The sequence below is a fragment of the Rosa rugosa genome, chromosome 1, assembly GCF_958449725.1.
Source record: "Rosa rugosa chromosome 1, drRosRugo1.1, whole genome shotgun sequence".
In the NCBI taxonomy this organism is placed as follows: domain Eukaryota; kingdom Viridiplantae; phylum Streptophyta; class Magnoliopsida; order Rosales; family Rosaceae; genus Rosa; species Rosa rugosa.
In genome coordinates, this window is record NC_084820.1 from 38,053,370 (window position 1) to 38,075,912 (window position 22,543).

Consider the following 22,543-nt stretch of genomic DNA (forward strand, 5'->3'; position numbering starts at 1 on the left):
TAATTACCAACCACTGCAAGTGGCCTTGTGGTTCTTGCCTAGTTGGGTGTGCTCCCCAATCTAGGTTCGAACCCCGAAGCTGTCAAAGTGGCCAGGCACTGTGCTGCAATGCACAGTTGGAGCATTTCACATGCGCCGAAGGGGTTTATCTTGGGCCTAGGAAGTCTTTTGGTTCCCCTTGACCATAATTACCTTCTCAAATTTCGTCTGGAGAAGAACTTTGAACTCTAAAGCCAACTCCAGTATTATAATCACCATCACACACATAGATCATAAAATATATGCATGATCCAAATCAAAATTTTCATTAAAAAACATGGGGATCCTTACCGAATTGCATCAAATCACATAGAAAATAAAAAATAGTAATTGATACCAAGATAAGATAGTAAGAAATTGTAGATGCCCAATTAATTAAGAAACTATAATGAAGAAAATCAGAGGCAAGGACATTTTCAGAATAGAAAACATCGAGGGAAGAAAAATTATTAAAAAACTAGAAGGGGAGTGTGGAGGGAGGAGATCACCTGTCCCCAAACTTGTCTCACGAATAAAATTTTGACACGCATCATTTTATTTAATGACAGGTAACGCTGTTAGCACATTACAGAATGAAATTAAAAAAAAGATAAATAAGATGGATCCAAGAGGACCAAGAGAGATGAAAACCCATTGATAACAATGAACCCAGTTTTCCTTGTGCTGTTAATTATCTTGATAATATTCTCTTCCTCTATAAAATCAAGCTTATCATTTCTCCAAACTCAAATTTTGCATTTAAAGAAACCTGAAGTTAGGCTTTGAACATGTATGAATTTGAATAATTGAAGGGAAGTTAGACTCGAATTAAATCAAATTGTAGAGAATTAACCGACAGAAAAATATGTTTGGACTGGAAATACTTCTATCAAAAGTTCGAAAGAGTAAGAGAATGCAGATGATTCAAATGCAACAATACATACAGCTAAGAGCAAAGCTACAAAAGTCTAGAACAAAAAAAAAAAAAAAACATGTAGAATAAACCCAGAAGAACCAGTAATAGGACGTGAAGACCTCAATTCTACACATCACCTATAAGGCTGGATTATCCATCACCTACAATAATAGATTACCCATCACCTGCAATAGTAGAGTACCAACACCTACAAGGCTACATTTCACTTCAACTTTTTCCCTTCGTTGTGACTAGGGATTGGAGCTTCAAGTTCTCCAAACTCAAATTAATTTCCACCATGCAGATATTTAGGGATCCTTGACAATTTCTAATCTAGTTTCATACTAATTTTCCCACCTTTTAGATTATCCTTGAAGCTTTTGAATTGATAAAATTTCAATCTCACACCTTGGGTTTGGTAAGAAAAGAAAGCAACATCTCTTCTCGATTTCTCTCAGAATCGGAAAACCAAATCAACCATTGCCGAAGCCCAAGCCTCAATTTGCATTTGAATCTCGGGGAAACATAGAGCTTTTAGAGCTACACAGATAACATGGCTGGCTCCTAGAGAATGTGCAATTCTTCGATCGTGTTGGCTATCGTTACATTCAGTGAGTGTGGAACTATTCTTTCATCTCCATCTTGATCTTGTGAAAGTGATAATCGAATTGAACTAAATCTGAAATTTTTCTCGAGTGCAATTCAATCTTAATCAAGAAAGAGATAGGGAATCTGAAATGAGTTAAAGGAGTTAGTTGTTGTTAAGTATTATGATACGTTTCAAACTTTTATTTGTGAGACAAGGTTGCAAGAGGAAATTTGGGGACAGGTGATCTCCTTCCAAGTGTGAATTACAAATTAAAGAGTGTAAATTCCATTCTCCGTAATTTATTGTCTATAATAGTCATTTTGTGAAAGACTACATATCTATACTATTATTTTGATTCTAAAATGGTGGCAAAGTGTGCTATCACTCCGATATGGGACCTGATTTGGCCATGACCTAATTTGGATAAAGCTCTCCCGAATAGGTGTTTTTCTCAAGCGGATGATCGAACACTGGACCTCTTTGAGTATCCAGCTCACATTCGCCCAACCTGCAGGCAGCCTAACCAGGTTTTTGCTAAACCAAACCCCTTAGGTCATATCAATCTATACTATTATTAAAAGAGGAGAGGTTGCTCTCCATAACTGATTTTTTTTTACGATTATAGCCCTGAAAAAATTAATATACTCTAACATAAAATTAATTATCAAGGACAATAGCGTCAATATATAAAATATATGATAAATAAAAATATAAAATAAAAAGAAAGCAAATGGTTATAAACATGGAGGAAAGAAACTTCCCACTACTTTACCATTGAGAAAAAAAACTTCCCACTACTTCATAGGGTGTGGGCTTTGCTAGTGTCATTTAAAAATTCAAGAAAAGAATGAGGTGTAATAACTTCATAGGGTGTGGGCTCTGCTAGTGTCATTTAAAAATTCAAAAAAAGAATGAGGTGTAATACCTTCATAGGGTGTGGGCTCTGCTATTGTTATTTAAAAATTCAAGAAAAGAATGAGGTGTAATAAATTAATTTATGTTTTAGGGAATCAGAAATTGAGAAGAATTTGCTGTGTATTCTCATTGATAATAGGGGCCTCTTTATATAGAGGATTACAATGCATAGAGTCTGAATCATACAAGGAAAGATAATCTCTAGATTCTTCTAATTAAACCCTATTACCACTAGGTCAAGTAACCTAGAGTTTGGGCCAAACGCAAATTAGGGTTTTACTTGAACACTCCCCCTTGTGTTGCCCAAACGCGGTGCTTCTCTCGTTGCCTCGCTAAAAACCTTGCCGAGTAACAAAAACCCAATGGGACAAAAATAACCTCGATCGAAAGGGAAAAAGAGCACAACACACCCTTCACGCTTTGAGACGAACATGTAGACATCTCCTCCTGATGTCTGCGCCTCTCCTTGATGACTACGATCATGAGAGTTCAGATAATTTCCGCAAGCCAATTCTTGCCACATGTTTCTCGAACGTGGATTTAGGCAATGACTTAGTAAACAAGTCTGCCACATTGTCCTCAGATCGAACCTGGTTCACTTTGATCTTGAGGAGCTTCTGTTGTTGCTGATTGTAGAAGAATTTGGGCGATATATGCTTGGTGTTGTCGCCTTTGATGTAGCCTTATTATCCTCATAAATGCTCGTTGGCTCATCTGTGGTAGACTTCAGACCACAATTGCTTCGAACATGCGTAACTATGGATTGAAGCCATATACATTCACGAACTGCTTCGTGAAGAGCTATAATCTCTGCATGATTCGAAGAGGTAGCGACTAAGGTCTGCTTTATAGACCTCCAAGATATCGCGGTCTTTCCCATGGTGAAAACATAACTAGTTTGGGAGCGACCTTTATGTGGGTCAGAGAGGTACCCAGCATCAGCAAAACCCTCCAAAACACTTATATAGTTTTGGGATGGGGAGAGGGAACGTAGTCCATCATGTGTGACGTCCCTGGTATTTGATGGGTCCGAATCCATGTTCTCTCTGTAGGGATAGAACAAGCCCACATCAATCGTACCACTTAGGTATCGAAAGATATCTTTAAAACCAGTCCAATGGCGTCGTGTTGGCGCAGAGCTATATCTAGCTAGTAAGTTCACAGCGAATGAGATGTCCGGTCTTGTGCATTGTGCTAAGTACAATATTGCGCCTATTACACTTAGGTAGGGCACTTCTGCCTCTAACAATTCTTCATCGTCATCTTTTGGACGAAATGGATCCTTCTTTGGATCAAGACTACGGACGACCATTGGGGTGCTTGAAGGCTTAATCTTGTTAGTGTTGAAACGCCTAAGCATCTTTTGGGTATAAACTGATTGATGAATCATGATACCATCTCTACGATGCTCAAGTTCCAAACCGAGGCAAAACTGTGTTTTCCCAAGATCTTTCATCTCAAACTCGGATTTCAAGTGTTCAGCGGTTTCCCTTAACTCTTTAAGGGTGCCAATTATATTCATGTCATCGACATAAACCGCTACTATTGCAAATCCGGAACTTGTCCTTTTTATGAACACACATGGGCATAGTTCATTGTTGACATATCCCTTACCAATCAAGTAGTCACTTAGACGGTTATACTACATCTGTTCGGATTGTTTCAATCCATATAGTGAGCGTTTCAATCTAATCGCAAACGCGCTCCGTGGTTTAGAGCCACTTGATTTGGGTAACTGAAGTCCATCTGGGACCTTCATGTATATTTCTGTATCTAGATCCCCATATAGATACACAGTAACCACATCCATAAGCTGCATGTTCAGCTTTTCGGAAACTACCAAACTGACAAGGTAGCGGAACGTTATAACGTCCATTACGGGAGAATAGGTCTTCTCGTAGTCGATTCCAGGGCGTTGTGAGAAGCTTTACGCCACAAGGTGAGCTTTGTATCTTACAATCTCGTTTCTCTCATTACGCTTTCTAACGAATACCCATTTGTGACCAACTGGTTTGGTGTTGGGCGGTATTGGTACAACTTTGCCAAATACATTTCTTTTCGCTAAAGAATCAAGTTCTGCCTGGATCGCATCTTTCCATTTTGGCTAGTCTGCTCTACGTTGGCATTCATCAACGAAGCGTGGTTCGATGTCATCGGTCTCAATAATCTCACGCACCACTGAATACGCGAATACATCATCAATGATGATAAAGTTTCTTTCCCACGTCCCATGTACACTAGTGTAATTTACAGAGATCTCTACATTCTCAGGGATAAGTTCTGACATTGAGGTGTCCCCTAATGATGTCTCTTGGATATAACCATAATCCGGAACATTCTCATGGGACAGATTTTGAGTATCGATGATCAAAGGATTTGTTTGTGCCTCATTTGCTTTCTTTCTAGGGCGAGAATCCTTCGAACCAATTGGTCTACCGCGCTTCCTTGCGGGACCTGCGGCCATAGACTTTACATCATTACCATTTTGGGCAACGGCGCCATCTCCTGGTGTCACATGAGTGGCGTTATGTCCATTATTCAGGACATCAATCCTTGCAGGCACGTTTGCAGCAGGTATGTGTGATCTCGTCACTTTGGCAACATCAGAAAACGCATCAGGTAGAGTGTCTGCTACGTTCTGGAGCTCGATTATTCTTCGCACTTCAAGTTTGGACTGTGTGGTACGGGGATCGAGATGAGACATAGTGAGGACAGACCACGACAATTCCTGTCGTTTCTGTTGAACATCTGTGTTCTTATCTCCCCCTAACGATGGGAAGACTGTCTCATCAAAGTGACAATCCGCAAATCTAGCGGTAAAGAGATCGCCTGTCAAGGGTTCAAGGTAGCGGACGATAGTTGAAGATTCATATCCAACATAGATGCCCATTCGTCGTTGTGGACCCATCTTAGTACCCTGTGGCGGCGTAATAGGCACATAAATGGCATACCCAAAAATGCGTAAGTGCGAGATATCAGGCTCGTACCCAGTCACTAGCTGTAACGCAGAGTAAGATTGGGTTGCAGTGGGTCGTAGACGAATTAGCGTCGCTGCATGCAATATTGCATATCCCCAAGTAGAAACAAGGAGATTGGTGCGCATAATCAATGTCTGTATTATCATCTGTAGTCGTTTGATAGCGGCTTCTGCGAGACCATTTTGGGTATGAACATGGGGAACTGGATGCTCTACATCAATCTCCAGTGACATGCAATAGTCATCGAACGTTTTCGATGTAAAACTCCCCAACATTATCAAGTCGAATTGACTTAATAGGATGGTCAGGGTAGTGAGCCCATAGACGGATAATCTGGGCGAGGAGTTTAGCATAAGCAGCATTTCAAGTGGACAACAGCGCGACATGTGACCAGTGTGTCGACGCATCAACCAATACCATAAAGTATTTAAAAGGTCCGCATGATGGTTGAATTGGTCCACAGGTATCCCCTTGGATTCTCTGTAAGAACGGAATGAGTATTTTAGGATCCTTTGCGTAGGACGGTCTCGGTCCTAATTTCCCGAAGGAACAGGCTTTGCAAAATAAGCGAGGGGCCTTAGAAGCAACTAATGAGGATTTTGGTTGGGCCTGAGCGTCGGTAGCTCTATTAGAAGCAAAATGTGTGACTACATCACCCATCATGGCGTTGGAACCATGGAAAGTGGCATCCATGACGTCTTGACCATGGCAAGGATCATCCATGGCGTCATGACCATGGGTAGCGCCATTTATGGCGTTGTCACATGGGACTTGGGTGGCGCTATGGCGCCCCAAGACGGCTGCTGTGAGCCCCGGTAATTTTGTTTTGTTACTTTGAATTTTCTCAGGCTTTGGTTACGAATTTTATTTATAAGAATTTTAAGTTCGAGCGAGTTCCGATTAGGTAAAATAATTTTCGGTTAAGTTTGGAATTAAAGGTTCTTGTTGGGCTTTGGTATGGCCTAGTACAAGTTGAGTTAATTCCGAAATATTTGAGCTAGGAAGTGGTAGTAAGGTTGGATTTGTTTCGGTGAAGTTGGGCCTAGTGTGATTAGTTGTAACTTGGGATTAAGGGGGTGAGTGATCAGCTTATAGGGGATTAGTGTGAGAAAATATAAGTTGTTGAGTCACTTGAGATTAGGGAGTCCGAAGGTGAACACCTGGCTTGAGACTTCCACGCGTTGAGATTACCTGCAGACAACGGTTACCATCTTACTGACACCGCTCTCCACCTATAACTCTAGACTCTTCCGTCACTTGCATGCAAACCATCCTCAGAAACCACAGATTACACCCATTAATCTCATCTGCATACACCCAAAACCAAATCACCTTTCTTACCCACTTTTGTCAAGAATGGAGAAACTAACCATGGCAACGGGTTAGAAGCCACTGAAGTCCCCATCTCCTTCTGTTGCTAGTGTAGAAGCTTGGGCTTCGGAATTTAGACTGAGATCAGTTCACTCCTAAGGTAAACCCAACCCATCCTTGGTGTTCTAGTAATTTCGATTTGATTATAAGGTTGAGAAATTGATAGTTCTTCTTGAATCAAGGTTTGGGATTGGAAAAGAGTAGAGGATTGGAGCTGGAGTTGATCGAAAACTTTTGTCAGTTAAAAGGTGGATTGTGCAATATATAAATCGAAGAAGAAGGATTTTGGGTGAAGGCTCTTTGACTGGGTATTGATCGAATTGAGGTAAGAAGCATTCTTGGATTGGATTAAATTCTTAGTTGGGTGTAATTGTAATTAAAGTAGAAATCTGGTACTCGGCAGGTTGGATGTTGGAGTAGTGATAGGTAGGGGGAGCTTGCTTCACAAAGGTGTTTCGGGCAGGTGAGCTAGAATCCATCACCATATATTAATTGCGATGATTGTTTGTAAGAATAACAATCCAAGTTTGGTTACAATTGAGCTCTTTGTTGTCTGGAACGTTGGTTGATATCTTGGTCAACTTGATTGTTTGTTTCTTGTTAAGAAATACCTTCTGACTTTGGATTAATTAACTTGTGGGCTTGCTTCCCAGAAGTTACTTGGATATCCTGGTGAGCTAGACCTTACTTGGATATCCAGGTGTGCTAGACCTTACTTGGATAATGGTAGAAGTAAAGTATTGTTGATACCTTAATTGACTGTTGTTAGGTCGGAAATTTGGCTTCTGTTAATTAAGAAATAAAAGTACAGAAGTTATGAATTGATTGTGGAATAATCGAAAAATGGTCAAGTTATGAAGCTTGGGTGTCCTTAGTATCCACACCTTAATCGAGAATGGAATAAGGTTAGGTATCCATAGTAGTTCGAACGAATTACTATATATGCTACGAATAGAATGAGAAAGGATATGTTAAAAGCATGGAAATTAGTCAATACTTCAATTTGAAGTGATATGTTCAATAATTGGGATAATTATTGAATTTGTGGTGATTGGTCAATGTTGGTCAAACTATGGTCAATCCTAGTCAAACCAGGAATGTTAGTCGAACGATTAGTTAGTCATCGAGATTTTAATTACTTGTTCGACGAATTATTAACGATCATTATGTCGGATTTGGGACTCCAGTTACCCGAGGAACGGAAGGTTCGTGACTCTCGAACTGCGTGAAAGATAAGCATCAGAATCCAGGTAGGGGATTCAGGACTCTCCTCAGTTAGTGATTTTCTTATATTGTTATTAAATGATGCATGTTCGATGGTATGGTTTGGTTATGTTCAAATGCAATGCATACTAATCAAACCATGTGAGAAATGTGATGGCTTGAGAGCGAAGGGTGGCTCTGACTTCCTTGGGTTCGATCCCCAAAACCTCCGGAGGGTTAGTTACACCGGTCGGACGGTGAGCGATCGCAATGACGACCCGATCCGTGTGTGTAGCTAGGTAGCGGACGCTCTCGCTACGCTTACCTGGTGATAAATTAAATTGAGGTAAGGTCGTGTAGTGGGTCTATGGGACCGGCCATCAGGTAATATTTGGATTTGGCGCCATATTTATTAAAGCATCATGCATCAGTTTTTAAGTTATAAAATCTTATAAAGTTTGTCGTTTCTTGGAATCTTTGGTTTAAGCATGTTTGCATACTGGGATCCCAAAGATATATTTGCTGGTTTCAAACCTAGTCGTGGTAGAGTTCCTGTAGAGCAGCGAGGACGAAAGCTCACCCCTACAACAGTGTGGATGCAGGTACTGTGCACTGGTGACGGGACAATAGCGGACGGAGCTGGGTGTGTGGAACAAGTTCGGTAAATTTTGTCGTTTAGACCTTGTTCTAGATTCTATTTCTTGAACTTCGTATTCCGAGACTTGTTGATAGTTAGCCTTGTGTTAGTTTTGGTTGAGTTCTCATTTCCTTGAAGTTCGTACCTCGTGTGTGAGAATTCATTTCAAGTTCTAGACGAATGAAATAAACTTTAGCAACTCAAGGATTTTCACCTCAAAAATATTTGTAGCTTCCGCTGTGTTTATACGAAAAGTTTTCAAACAAAATGCCTAGCGGTTCTCTAGAATGTAAATCGAGCGTTCGGTTTATGTTTTAGAGGCTCGCGGCACTGTGACGTGCTTAAGCTGGTGAGGTGCAGCTTGGGGCGTTACAGCTGCGGCGCCAGATGCTGCAATTGTTGCGGTCTTGTGAAGTCCAGGAATCAATTTTCGATTCTTGCTTCTTCTCACTTTGAAGAATGGATGTCCGTGTGAAGTCTTTAGTATACGGAGCATCATATCACGACCAGAATGTCCTAGTCGGTCATGCCAAAGCCAGTATGTGTCAAAATCCAAGAGATCTTCTCTTATGACATTATTGGATTCAATTGGTCGAATTGTAGTGACATAAAGTCCACTAGATTGACACATAAGCTTCTCTAAGATGCGCTTTCGTCCGCAATCATTAGAGGTAATGCAAAGGAACTCTTTTCCGTTCTCATGATGCGTTTCCACATGGAATCCTTTGGCTCTTATATCCTTAAAACTCAATAAGGTTCGATTTGCCTTAGGAGCGTAGAGAGTTTCTGCGACTTTAATCAAGGTGCCATTTGACAATAGGAATTGGGTCATTCCATGTCCTTGAACTAAACCTGATGGCCCAGCCATCGTAGTCACAGAGGAATATGTATGCAACATCTCTAAGAATAATTGCCTATGTCGTAGAATGGTGTGCGTAGTCGCACTATCCGCAAGACATTGTAGCTCGTCCATTCCTAAAAGAAAAAGCTCGTAATTAAAAAGGAGTTATAAAGAAAAGAACTCAACTTTTATTAATAAGCCAAACGGAATTACATCATCGTTTCTTTGACCAAGGAAAATCTAATCCAATAAACTAGCTAATGCAAAACAATGACCGTCGTCCAACTTCTTTCAGTAATTCCAATGCAAATGTGACCAGGTGAGTAGAGAGATGTCGGTGGAGCAAAGCTCGCTTAAGTACCACTTATCTCAAAACCTTCCTAGACATCACATTTACATTGAGTACGCCTACTTTGAAGAAGGATTAAACCATTGGCATATACTAAAAATAATATGGCAATTGCCTACATCTCTTGAAAAATAAAAAGACTTAATCAAAATCGCCAGTTTCTGGGTCTTGATTCTTGAAGTCTTCCACCCTTAGATCGAGATCACCATCTTGATCTTCTTGTTCCATGTAATTTGCCTCCCTTGCTTCACGATACATCTTGTATGCGTTTGCAACATTCTGTGATGCTTTACACGCCCTTGCCCAATGTCCTGGTAGTCCACACCTGAGACAAACATCATTATGGTCAGGTTCCCTTGATCGAGGCGCTTTGGGAGCGCTTTGAGGACGGTTATTGCCTTTGGTGGCATCACCACCATAACTGGAGGCTTGACCTCTTTCTCTCTTCACGCGTTTTCCTCCACGGTTCTGTGTACGCCTATCATGGCGGTTTCCTTCCTCTTTGGGGCGAGAATATGGACTAGAACTTCCAGAATTATCCATATTCTTAGGGTTTCACTCCTTGCGTCCTCCCTTGGAGGCGCGACTATAATTAGACTCCGGAATTGACTTGGTTCCCACGGGTCTAGAGTTATAGTTCTTCACAAGTATGTTGTCATGCTTTTCAGCTACGTTCATGGCACCAATTAGCTCATGAAATCTTGTGATGCATCTAGCATTGACATCAATCCGATAGTTTTTGGCTACCATCAATGCAGAGACGGGGAAGGTGGAGAGAGTCTTCTAGATCAACATCGTATCAGTGATTTTCTGTCCACAGAATTCCATCAAAGACTTGATACGAAGTGCTTCTGAATTGTAGTCAAGTACAGACTTGAAATCACAGAAGCGGAGGCTATGCCACCTCACTTCTAAGTCTGGAAGCAGAGAATCACGGACGTTGCCAAAACGCTGCTCGAGTTCTACCCATAGTTTTCTTGGGTCTTCCTCATTGAGGTACTCATTTTGGAGCGCGTCATTCATGTGCCTTGTCATGAGAATGATGGCTTTTGCTTCATTAGCCTCTCTCGTAGCTCTATTTGCTTCAAAAGCAGCAGCTTGTTGATGAGTAAGCACGTCATGACTTGGCTCTTGGATCGTATCAGCCTTAAGATGCTGGCGGACATCACGGACCCACTTGTGGTATCCTGTGTTTGTTGTCTCTAGTGGAGCGAAGCTCAACTTGTTCAGGTTACTCATCCTGAAAAACAACAAGAAAATATGGTTAGTTTCGGAGTGAAAAAGGCTACCATGAAAAACTATAAAATTTCTGAGCGTAGTCGCTTCCAAGAAATTAGGGATTTTTTAAGCGTAGTCGCTTCCAAGAAAATCCGATTCCAAGAGGGGTTTTGGATTAGATCGAAACAATGACGTATGTGGTCGATCGTTTTTCTTCTCAACAAACCCTAAGTTTGGAGGACTCTACAAGCTCCAAGCTTGAGCACGAACCCTTACAGTTCGGCTTTTGGTCTCCCCTATGAAGAAGAAAGGGGGGGGGGGTAGAAGAAGGGAGGTTCCAAGTCCCCGATAAAAGGAAGAGAAATTGAATTTAAAACTCTAAAAAAAAACGGGAACTTTTAGAAAAAAATACCTCGAAATAGGTAGCTGGAAAATTTGGCCGGAAAAGTCGCCGGAAAGTGGTTGGCGGTGACATGTCGCCGGAGCTGCTGACGTGGCACCGACTGCTGACGTGGCGGATCTGGTGCTGACGTGGGAGCTGACTGGGTGCTTACGCAGACGCGGACGTGGGTGCTGACGCAGGGCAGACGTCAGTGGGCTTTGGGCCTGCTTCTTCCTTTCTGGGCTGAGTCAGGTCTCATTCTGCTTCTGGGCTGAGGGATGCGAGCTCGCTTCTGGGCCTTGGCTGGTCCTCTTCTGGGCTGGGTTGACTGAAGCAGGGGCTGGGATGATCTGGAAGTGCTGCCGGCGGTTCAAGATGGGACAACTTCTGGTTGCTGGTTTGAGGGCCTTTTGGCCGGTTCCGGGAATAAGTTTTCCGGTTCCGGCAATCTGGGATCAGGTTGCAGCTTCTGGTGGAGTATGGCTGCAGGGGGCTGGGAGGAAGGCTTTGAACCAGGCAGAGGGACTTTCGCTACTTCCGGTGGCCGGTTCGGTGTTCAACCGGCCGGTTCTGGGTTCCTGGAGTTAAGAGCTTCAAGGTGGGCGGCGGAGGTTTCTGGGATTTGAGGGCTACGAATTTAGGGTTTCAAGGTTAGGGCTTCGTGCTGATAACGTATTTTAGGGAATTAGAAATTGAGAGGAATTTGCTGTGTATTCTCATTGATAATAGGGGCCTCTTTATATAGAGGATTACAATGCATAGAGTCTGAATCATACAAGAAAAGATAATCTCTAGATTCTTCTAATTAAACCCTATTACCACTAAGTCAAGTAACCTAGAGTTTGGGCCAAACAGAAATTAGGGTTTTACTTGAACAATTTACTGAATTTAGAGTTTCCAATTGAAAAAACTCAAGAAATATTAACAAAATGCTAAAAATATTGAATTTTAGGCAATAGTTATTCAAAAAAAAAAAAAAAAAAAAAGAAGCCAAAATATTAAAAATTTCATTTTTTTTTAAATGTCACCATATTTTTAATTTTAATTTTTTTATTAAAAGATCCACTGTGTCCGAATAGTTACTATCATCTCCAAAAAAACTACTTTTTAATGACCGAAAAGCTACTACCATTATATAGAAAAATTTCATTCTTTAGAAAAGCTACTGTCATTTCAAGAAAAGTTATTGTCATTTTTTGAAAAACTATTGCAAATGAACTGAATATTCTCATTATGTAGAAAAATGCTAACATGTTCCGAAATGCGATTGCCCTAAATTAAAAAGGTACTGTCCCCAAACTAGAAAGCTATTATTAACGAATAAAAAAGCTATTAGTTGAAAAAAAAAAAAAAAACTACTGCTCCAACCCAGAAGCTATTATGTTGTCAAGCCAAACCTGACCAACTCAGATCTCATCTGCTTGACCACCTTTCGACAACAGACCAGTATAAATAATTCATCGGCCGATGTAAATAATTCATCTCACCATCAAACTTAACCATGCCTATAGATCATCTCTATTTGAACCAACAAGTTGAGCCTAAAAGACTTATGATTTTTAAAATGATTTTTTTCGCCGTTTTTCTGTGAATGTGGCCATCTTAATTACCGATTTAAATATGATAATTGTTCCTCCTATCGTGAACTATATCTCAATAACTTGGAGTTTATCTTTAAACAATATGTACAGAAAATGGCCTCTCACTCATTCTCACTCACACTCTTGTATGTGTCTTTTACTTTTAATTATTTGTTTTTATTTTTTTATAGGTGGGCTTATGAGAAAGATAAACATACAGCGGCTTAAGAAAATAACAAGGACAAAAGTGACCTTATGAGTAAATCGTTTAATGGACAGAAAATAAAAAAAAGATTAGATTACGCGGGCCGAAATGGGCTGAGTTGCTGGTGGAGGCCCAGTGGAAAAAAGAGAGAGAGTTGGGATTGCAACTCATCTGGGTTTAGGCCCGAGTCGCCTTATATAAGGTGTAAAGCAGCATCGAAAGAGTGAACATTAGCAAGGAGTCTCCACTTTCTTGTTCAAGAGGAAAGTAGAGCAGCATCGACCATCGACCATGGCATCGCAAGATCCGAACACGAACACCGCAAGCGGAAGCGGCAGCGGCAAGCAGGACGAGCCCACCAAACCGCCGCCCCCAAAGGATTCCAAAAAGAAAGATGACAAGAAGGACGAGGATTTGGTAAGCAATTCCACCTCTTAGGGTTAGCTCCTCCCAATTTTGTATTTAGGGTTTGTTCGTCTCTATATTTCGGTTCTAAATAAGAAAAATCGATTTTAAATTTTTCGTTTTGTTCATTATATATATCTGAGGAGTTGAGCTGCATTGGTTAAGTTACGTAGCTGCGATGGGTTGTTGTTAGTTTCGGTGAGTTTGTTTCTGTCAACTGAGCTGCATCTGTGTTATGTGTAGTCCGATGAAGATTTGGCCTTGAAGCAACAATTGGAGTTATATGTGGAGAGGGTTCAAGATCCCGATCCTGGGTTGCAGAAGGTTGCCCTTGAGAGTATGAGGTATAGGCTATAACTTCTCTTTTCTGCCCCCTAAAAGTTCAGTAATTTACAGTCCACAATTTTGTAATATAAGCTTAACTTGTATCTTTCAGTAATTGTGCTAGCTTATAAGCTATGAAAATTATGTTTGATATTTTCTCTTGGGTTGCAATTTATTTCCCTCAATTCTTTGTAAACCAATTTATTGGTACTTGATACACTTGAAAAAGGAAGCTTTTAAGTCTTGGCGCTTGTTACAGCTGCATCTGGCTTGGTCTGATGTTTTTGACTACCTGGAAACTTGTCAGCACCAATCTTTGCTTATATGGATCAGATAATATTGTGTGGCTTGACATGGCATCAAATTTTATTTTGTAGGCAGGAAATTCGTACCTCAACTAGTTCCATGACCTCAGTTCCAAAGCCGTTAAAATATCTTCGCCCGCATTATGGAACTCTAAAAGCATATTATGAAACAATGAGTGATTCGGATTTGAAGGTATGTTTTATCTGTTGGTGCCTTGTCCACTTCAATACTAATAGTATTTGCTCTTGTTTAAATAATCTACTGTTGTATTGCATGCAGAAATACCTCGCAGATATATTGTCGGTTTTGGCATTGACCATGTCTGCTGAAGGAGAACGGGTATGTCTTTATTATTTTACGGTTTGAGTTTTCTACATTATTATTTTTTGGCCATGGCAAAACTGGCGCACCATTCTTGTTGTTTAAGAGCTGTGTATTTATGTCTTTTATATGTCCACCTCTTTCAGGAAAGCTTAAAGTTTAGATTATTGGGTTCAGATGGTGATATTGGTTCATGGGGCCATGAATATGTCAGGTAAGAATCTTCTAATTTCTAATGATATATGCATAGCCTCTAGTGGAATTTTGTGGTATGATAGTATCATCCCTTTAGTTCTTGCGTGTTTTTAAAGGTTCCTTCAATTGGGTATAAGACTAATAAATATATCTTATCCTCACTACTGTTGACATTCTTGTAATCAGGAATTTAGCTGGAGAAATTGCTCAAGAATATGCCAAGCGACAGGTGTGAACTCTATCCTTTGAACATGTTGTATTAACTTTTATTTTGTTGGAAGAGTTAATTGAGGTGGCAAGACAAGTTTTCCTCGATCATTCTTCTTTTGTATACATTGAAATTCAAGACATCAGTACATCATTTGAAATATTATCCTGCAATTTCTTTCAATGCTCGTATCACGTAGCGCTCAAAATGCATGCATTTGTCTTGTAACATGTGTTAATACGTAATCAAGACAAGGCACTTTTATGGTTCATGCTATTATGTATATGATTTCTTGAGGATTGGTTCTAACTTGCCTTTTCAGTTACAGAGTGATGAGACCCCCTTTGATGATCTAATGGAACTAGTACAACAAATAGTTGCTTTTCACATGAGGGTAAGATCAATAACAAGATTGTGTGTGTGTGTGTGTGTGTTTTCTTTTATTTTGGTTCTAATCATGTATTTATGAAATGCAGCACAATGCTGAACCGGAAGCTGTTGACCTTTTAATGGAGGTAAAATCGAATATTAATTTGTCAACATACATTCTTTGTTAGACAAGCCCTTTCTTCTTGGGACTGATAGTTTGTCCAATGCCAGGTGGAAGACCTTGATCTGTTAGTTGAGCATGTTGATAAGACAAATTTTAAGAGGACTTGTCTCTACCTCACCAGTTCGGCAAGGTAAGCAGACTGCCTTGATTAAGATATTTGCCCAATCTGGCATGTTTTTTGGAAATAATATGCCAAGTTTGCTTTTCCAATTTTAATTGGACAATTTTCTGTATCAGTTGCTTCACCAACTTATCAAATTACTTGTTTGAGATATGGATAACCTGCTGAAAGGTGTCTTTGTGAAGAAGTCCTTGTGTTGACATTCTCTTTGTATCTTGACATAATGCAGATACCTTCCTGGACCAGATGATATGTTAGTTTTGGATATTGCATTCATGATATATCTGAAATTTGAAGAGTATCCAAATGCACTTCAGATTGCTCTTTTCCTCGACAATAAGGAGGTTTGTGCCTTTTTATAAATTATCGCGTGTTTTGTTAATCGACAAGGGACATTGAGAGAAGATTATTACTAGTTTATGATTTGGTCCTAAAAATTTTGAGTGTGTTTGCAGTATGTAAAGCAAGTCTTTACCTCTTGTGATGATCTGCTGCGTAAAAAGCAATTCTGTTACATCCTTGCCAGACATGTAAGTCTTGGAATTTATATTTGTCAAGTCTTTCTTCTTATTCCTCGCTTTCTCTCCTCTTGTCCACTGGGGGGCAATTATACAAGAAGTGGGTTAGCTGTCTTGTTACCTAAGTGAAGAGACATATTTAGTCAGACACCCTTGTTGAAATGGGAGGCATTAGGTGCTTCAAAAAATATATTATTTACCCTTCCTGAAAGATTGAACTTGACATTAGTATCTGACAGTGTGTTTCTCATGCATGTTTTCCTGTTAAACTTTACAGGGTAGTAATTTTGAGCTTAATGATGAGATGGTTGCAGAAGATGAAGAAAGAGAAGCATTGCAGGATATTATCAATAACGCTAAACTCAGTGAAGGTTATCTTACCCTTGCTCGTGATATTGAGGTCATGGAGGCCAAAACTCCAGAAGATATATACAAGGTTTTGAACTTTTCATTTCAAGTCATAGATCTGACACTTAATGGATATTTCTAAATTCACTTTTGTCAAGATATATTATACTGTCATAAGACTGGATTTGACTGCATTCAATGTGCTAAAAGTTTACTTATAAGCCATTTTGTTCACGGCGTTTAGTTGGTTTTAACTTCCGTCCTTGTCATTTATGGTAAATTTACTATTGGTTTTAACTTACCTCCTTGACAAGGAGGTAGAAATCCACTATTCTTCTTATAATCCACACCCCTTTACTGTTTTAGTACTTCAACAATTTTCTTTCTTCTAGTTGCATCATTATAAAAAAGTAGTAAAATAGGGTGTGCTTTCACTCAATGAATTCAAGTAACTCAGTAATCCATGGATAAGGGACCTATCAGAAATTTAACTGAAAGACCTGTTCCTTATATTTTAGGTGTGTAAGTTATTAAATATGGCTTGCACTGTTTTTACACTAGATATAGATCCCTAATCTGATCTTCACAATATCCATTGGCCTTTTTGTTGATCCTTTCTAATTTTTTGGGATAAATCTGTCTGCTGTTTGGGTATTTGGTATTAAAAATTCAGAATAACTATTTTATAATACATGTCATTTGTTAAATATGATGCATGCACTGTTCCTCACTAGGTCCCTTCTCTGATCACCATAATGTTGTTGGTATTTTTTGTGAAGGCACACTTACTTGATGGTCGGGCAAGTGCTGGTGCTAGTGTTGATTCAGCCAGACAGAACTTAGCTGCTACATTTGTTAATGCATTTGTCAATGCTGGCTTTGGTCAGGTAAAATTATTCAGAATTGATTTGCCTGTGAAATGTTGTTGAATTTTGGATTTTATTGACATGTAATATTAATGTTCCTGCAGGATAAGTTGATGACTGTCCCATCAGATGCCTCGAGTGGTGGTGCATCAGGAAACTGGCTTTTCAAGAATAAGGAACATGGGAAGACCAGTGCTGCAGCAAGTCTGGTGTGCATTTCTTTCTTAGCATTGATATTTTCTGTTTATCTTTTTAACTGTATTTCTCAAGTTTTGTATGGAATTCTTCACGACAGGGTACAATTTTACTGTGGGATGTTGACTCCGGGCTGGCTCAAATTGACAAGTACTTCCACAGCAATGACAACCATGTTATTGCTGGTGCGTTGTTAGGGGTTGGGATTGTCAATTGCAGTATAAAAAATGATTGTGATCCAGTGAGTGCCTTACCTTAACCTTTCCATTTGTCTACTTGACCTTATAAATGTTTCTCTCTAAATTCTCCCCCCCCCCCCCCCCCCCCCCCAGTATTGATCTTACTTGATCTCTTTCCCAGGCACTGGCACTTCTGGGCGAATACATAGATAAAGAAGATCCGTCTATCCGAATTGGTGCAATAATGGGTCTAGGGATTGCATATGCTGGTGCTGAGAACGAGCAGGTAAAGTGTTTTGCTTTTTGCCTTTCGATTTTCAATAGACCTAGTTCTTATATCATTCTTTGCTCAAGAATCACATGAGTACAGTTACAGTCAAACCTTCACTGGTGTCTTGATTATTTTTATTATTTTAGGTGGCATATAAGCTGAAGAGTGCTAGTTTAGTTAGAGTTTCTTGAACTGCTATAATATGCTTATTTTCATCAAAACCAACTTATCTTTGTGCCAGATACGTAGTAAGCTGACTCCTATACTAAATGACGCCAAAGCTCCCCTTGATGTTATCACATTCGCTGCAATCTCCTTGGGGTTGATATATGTTGGTTCTTGCAATGAGGAGGTGGCTCAGGCAATTATATTTGCACTAATGGACCGAAGTGACGCTGAGTTGGGGGAGCCCCTTGCTCGCCTAATACCCCTCAGCCTAGGTCTTCTGTACCTTGGGAAGCAGGTATACTTTTTCTCAAGGGCGTTTTTTCCCCCTTCCCTGGAATGCATCACTACTACTTAACTTTCTTTCTTTCTTTTCATACAAAATCAAATTCATTTAGTATATATTATGTAGTCAGAGCTTGCTTATTATTAACCATTTGTTGCTGCCAAAGAAGTCATTCAATCTTTCAGAACTCGAGAACATTCTAATGCTAGTTCACTTGTGACTCACAGGAAAGTGTTGAGGCCACTGCTGAAGTTTCAAAGACATTTCATGAAAAAATCAGAAAACATTGTGATATGACTCTGCTTTCTTGTGCTTATGCGGGAACAGGAAATGTTCTCAAGGTAATATCCTAAGACCTACTACTCATTTAAGTTCCCTTGTCACACATGTATGAAGTAGCGAGCTTTTATTTCATGCAGGTTCAAAACCTTCTTGGCCATTGTTCACAACATCTTGAGAAGGGTGAAACACACCAGGGCCCTGCTGTGCTTGGTATTGCGATGATAGCAATGGCTGAAGAGTTGGGACTTGAGATGGCAATTCGTTCATTGGAGCATCTTCTACAATATGGAGAACAAAATATCCGTCGGGCAGTTCCTTTGGCTCTTGGTCTCCTTTGCATATCAAATCCAAAGGTATTAATCTGTTAGGTCAAGCTGACCATCTTGGCTGTATATGATTGAGGTTGTTTATTTAAGAAATTCATGAAATTCACGTAGTGTGTGAGTTTTTGGCTCAACTTTATTACTGTCAAGTTTGTAATTCTCCACTCATTTTTCAAAAGCTGAAAGCTTTTAAAAAGAAAAAACTTGTATCTTGAGTGCTATGCTTATTCAACTGCTCTTCATATTATAACAATTCATACTGTTTTATCGAGTTATAACTAGGCTTCTGGCAATAGTGCAAACTCTGAAAGAGGGAAATGATTGTTGGTATTTCTTTCAATAACTTTGCCATCTTTTCACTATTTTGTTACTCGGGTATTTTGACCAGGTCACCGTTATGGACACATTAAGCAGACTTAGCCATGATACGGATTCAGAAGTAGCAATGGTAAGATATTATAGAAAGCTTTAATTTCCGCTTATTGACATAATTTTCCCACTTGAACCTTAAGTCTAAAATCTTCATTTTGATGTTTCAGGCGGCAGTAATTTCCTTAGGTGTGATAGGGGCAGGAACCAACAATGCCAGAATAGCTGCCATGCTTCGCAATCTCTCAAGTTATTACTACAAGGATGCCAGCCTACTCTTCTGTGTAATACATCTTATGCTTTCTATCTTTGGTTTTTTTGTTTGCCATTGTATTCAGAGTTTAATTTTTTTTTCTTTGGCACTATTGCAGGTGCGAATTGCTCAAGGTCTTGTTCATTTAGGAAAGGGTTTATTGACTCTAAATCCATATCATTCTGATCGCTTCTTGTTATCACCGTAAGTAATCATGTTGTGCAACATGTTAAACATACGTCATCTTCTCTTGATGTTTAATTACTGTTCAATCAGATGATCCTTTGCGTCCTTGCTGGCTGGCCTCATTCTTGCAGTCTAATTTTTGTATATTATCTTTCCGCTTACAGGGCAGCACTTGGTGGAATCATAACCATGCTGCATGCATGTCTTGATATGAAAGCCATCATTTTGGGGAAGTATCATTATGTTCTCTACTTTCTGATATTGGCAATGCAGGTTGGTGTTTGATAACTTATGTTTTACACCGCCTTTTCCTGATAATTAAATCTATATTTCACTATTTCTTATTATCAAACTGTTTTTTTTTTTGTGGTAGCCGAGAATGTTGCTAACTGTGGACGAGAATCTAAAGCCGTTGTCTGTCCCTGTTCGGGTCGGCCAAGCTGTGGATGTTGTTGGCCAGGCGGGTCGTCCCAAAACAATTACTGGCTTTCAGACCCACTCAACACCAGTTCTTTTGGCTGCCGGCGATAGAGCTGAGCTAGCGACTGAGAAGTATGGAATTGTTTTTTATCTAAGTTGCTTGTGATTGATGTTCTGCTCCTTGACCCACTCAATGTTAACAATTGCTTTTATACAGGTATATTCCCCTTTCCCCAATCCTTGAAGGGTTTGTGATTTTGAAAGAAAATCCAGAGTATCGGGAAGAGTAAATATGCCAACATCGACATTAGCTGGGCAGTGTGGATGAATTTGGATGCAAGCTGGTTCCAAGAAGGTAGCACATTGGTAGGAGTTAGATGAATGCATATATTCAAATGCCTCTGTGATGAGAGAAGATATGCAAATACTGTTGATGATATCATTCAATAGCATGTTGTTTTTTGTACTTTTAATGTTTGGTCAGTGTTCTTGTAACTTGATTTCGGTAACTGAATGTAAACCTGGCGGCTGTTGATCACTTACTTTCAAAACTAAAATAGATCAGCGTCAATATAAGACTACTGCAAGTAGTTTTTGTTGATTCTCAAGAGCATGATGTAGTCATTGAGTTGAAGACTGTTGAAACTAGACATGTCATTGTGATCTTGACTTAAAAGTGTACACCTTACCCCTCTCCTCTCTCAATTTCCTTCAGCCTACTTCTCCAGTTTCTTAACCCCTTCTCCATTTCAGATCGTCCTTGCATACTTTATGTTCCAATGTTTCCACTGATTCGTCTTCTACATCTGTCACTGTTTCCTCACATTTGGCTGAGCTGACAATCTTAACGACAGATGTCACTGACCTAAGATTAACCATCCACAATCGAAAGAAGATTGACATGTCTATAGATCGAATGGGCCGACCACAATAATATTATGGTACTATTTTTTTTTTTTTTTTGGGTTTTGTTTGTCTGTTTTTTTTTAAAGAAAAAAACTGGATATTTACAAAACAATCCTTGTACCTGTGCCCCTTATCCTAGGGCTGGCAAAATGGGCCGAAGCAACCGAACCAGCCGATTTTCGAACCGGCCCGAACCGATTTGGGCCGAAATTTCGGCCTGCCGACTTTCGGCTCGGCTGAGCCGTACCGTATGGCTCCCTTCGGCTCGGCTACGGTATGAGATATTGCATACCGTCGGTATACCGTACCGACCGTATACAATACCTCATACCGAATATGTATACCAAAGTGTTATATGCATACCAAAATGGCTACACTTTGATAAGAGGCAAGGTTCGAACCTTGGACCTCTAACACTCAACGTTTGCTCCCAACCACTAGAGCAGCTCGTTCTCTTACTATTATAAGCACAAATTTTTTATTTATTGTCTCTTAGTTCCTACTATCAAATTAAAACACAAAATAGCAAGAATTTGGTTGGAGGCAGGAGTCGAACCCCCATTCCCTCACTCCGCAACTCAGCTCTCAACCACTAGAGCACAAGTTGCTTTTATTAAATGTGGTACAATTATTATATTTATTCCTTCTTAACCTAATACAATTAAAAGAAAAAAACAATTAGACCTCATCGGGTCCATCAATCCCAAAAATCAGAAAGCATTCATCTCCATCACTTTCTTCTCCCTATTCATCCTCATCTTTCATCTCCTTCAGTTTTTTTTGTTTTTTTTCCAGAATCTCCATCAGTTTCTTGTCCCATTGCTTTTGCTTTCTTCCAGTTCTTTCATCTTCCTGCAATTCTGCTTCATCTTCTTCTTCTCATCTTTTTTTCTTTTTTCTTCCTCCCCAATCCCCATCAAATCAACACAGATCATCATCAGATCAACATCAGATCTTCTAATTACAACATATTCCATCATCAAATCAACATCATCAGATCATCCCATCTCCAATCTCAGTGAAAACTCCGCCGGCAAATCAAAACCGAACGACCAACCGAAAATTCGGCTTGCCGACAGTCGGTATACCGACTATGTCGGTTCGGCAGCGGTTTGAAAATCCTCATACCGACGGAGGTCGGTTCGGCAACGGTTTGGGGAAAAATGGATCGGTTTAGTACCGAATCCAGCCCTACCTTATCCATTTAACAATACAAGGAATAAATTACCAAAAACAATCTCCAATTAGACTGACTTTTTGCAAGGATAGTTCTTCGAAAGAAACCTAAACGATGAAGTAATTCTATTGACTGAGTTACATTTACAGATGAGGAGATCTTCT

General features: G+C 39.8%; 1 protein-coding gene and 1 long non-coding RNA gene across 6 annotated transcripts; both read left to right on the forward strand.

Annotated features, from left to right (window-relative positions):
• Positions 1-6,558: 6,558 nt before the first annotated feature.
• Positions 6,559-8,995, forward strand: LOC133736675 (uncharacterized). Of its 4 annotated transcripts, none has more exons than XR_009859663.1 (5): positions 6,559-6,887; positions 6,970-7,112; positions 7,191-7,250; positions 7,975-8,374; positions 8,582-8,995. It is a non-coding gene; the product is annotated as an uncharacterized LOC133736675 (long non-coding RNA). The 4 variants fall into 4 exon arrangements; XR_009859664.1 differs by having other exon boundaries at positions 7,975-8,336; XR_009859662.1 differs by having other exon boundaries at positions 7,975-8,037.
• Positions 8,996-13,425: 4,430 nt separating this feature from the next.
• LOC133724827 (26S proteasome non-ATPase regulatory subunit 2 homolog A) lies at positions 13,426-20,904 on the forward strand. 2 transcript variants are annotated; one of them, XM_062151702.1, is made up of 25 exons: positions 13,426-13,619; positions 13,851-13,951; positions 14,309-14,429; positions 14,517-14,576; positions 14,705-14,772; positions 14,940-14,982; positions 15,284-15,355; positions 15,438-15,476; positions 15,562-15,644; positions 15,865-15,979; positions 16,091-16,165; positions 16,431-16,589; positions 17,281-17,388; positions 17,472-17,576; positions 17,663-17,803; positions 17,923-18,027; positions 18,254-18,475; positions 18,691-18,804; positions 18,883-19,098; positions 19,457-19,516; positions 19,608-19,721; positions 19,809-19,894; positions 20,041-20,149; positions 20,250-20,428; positions 20,514-20,904. In XM_062151702.1, exons 1-25 carry the CDS (start codon positions 13,494-13,496, stop codon positions 20,584-20,586), a joined length of 2,694 nt encoding a protein of 897 aa, XP_062007686.1. In that variant the 5' UTR covers positions 13,426-13,493; the 3' UTR covers positions 20,587-20,904. The 2 variants fall into 2 exon arrangements, with proteins under 2 accessions (XP_062007686.1, XP_062007687.1); XM_062151703.1 differs by having other exon boundaries at positions 15,290-15,355.
• Positions 20,905-22,543: the final 1,639 nt, after the last annotated feature.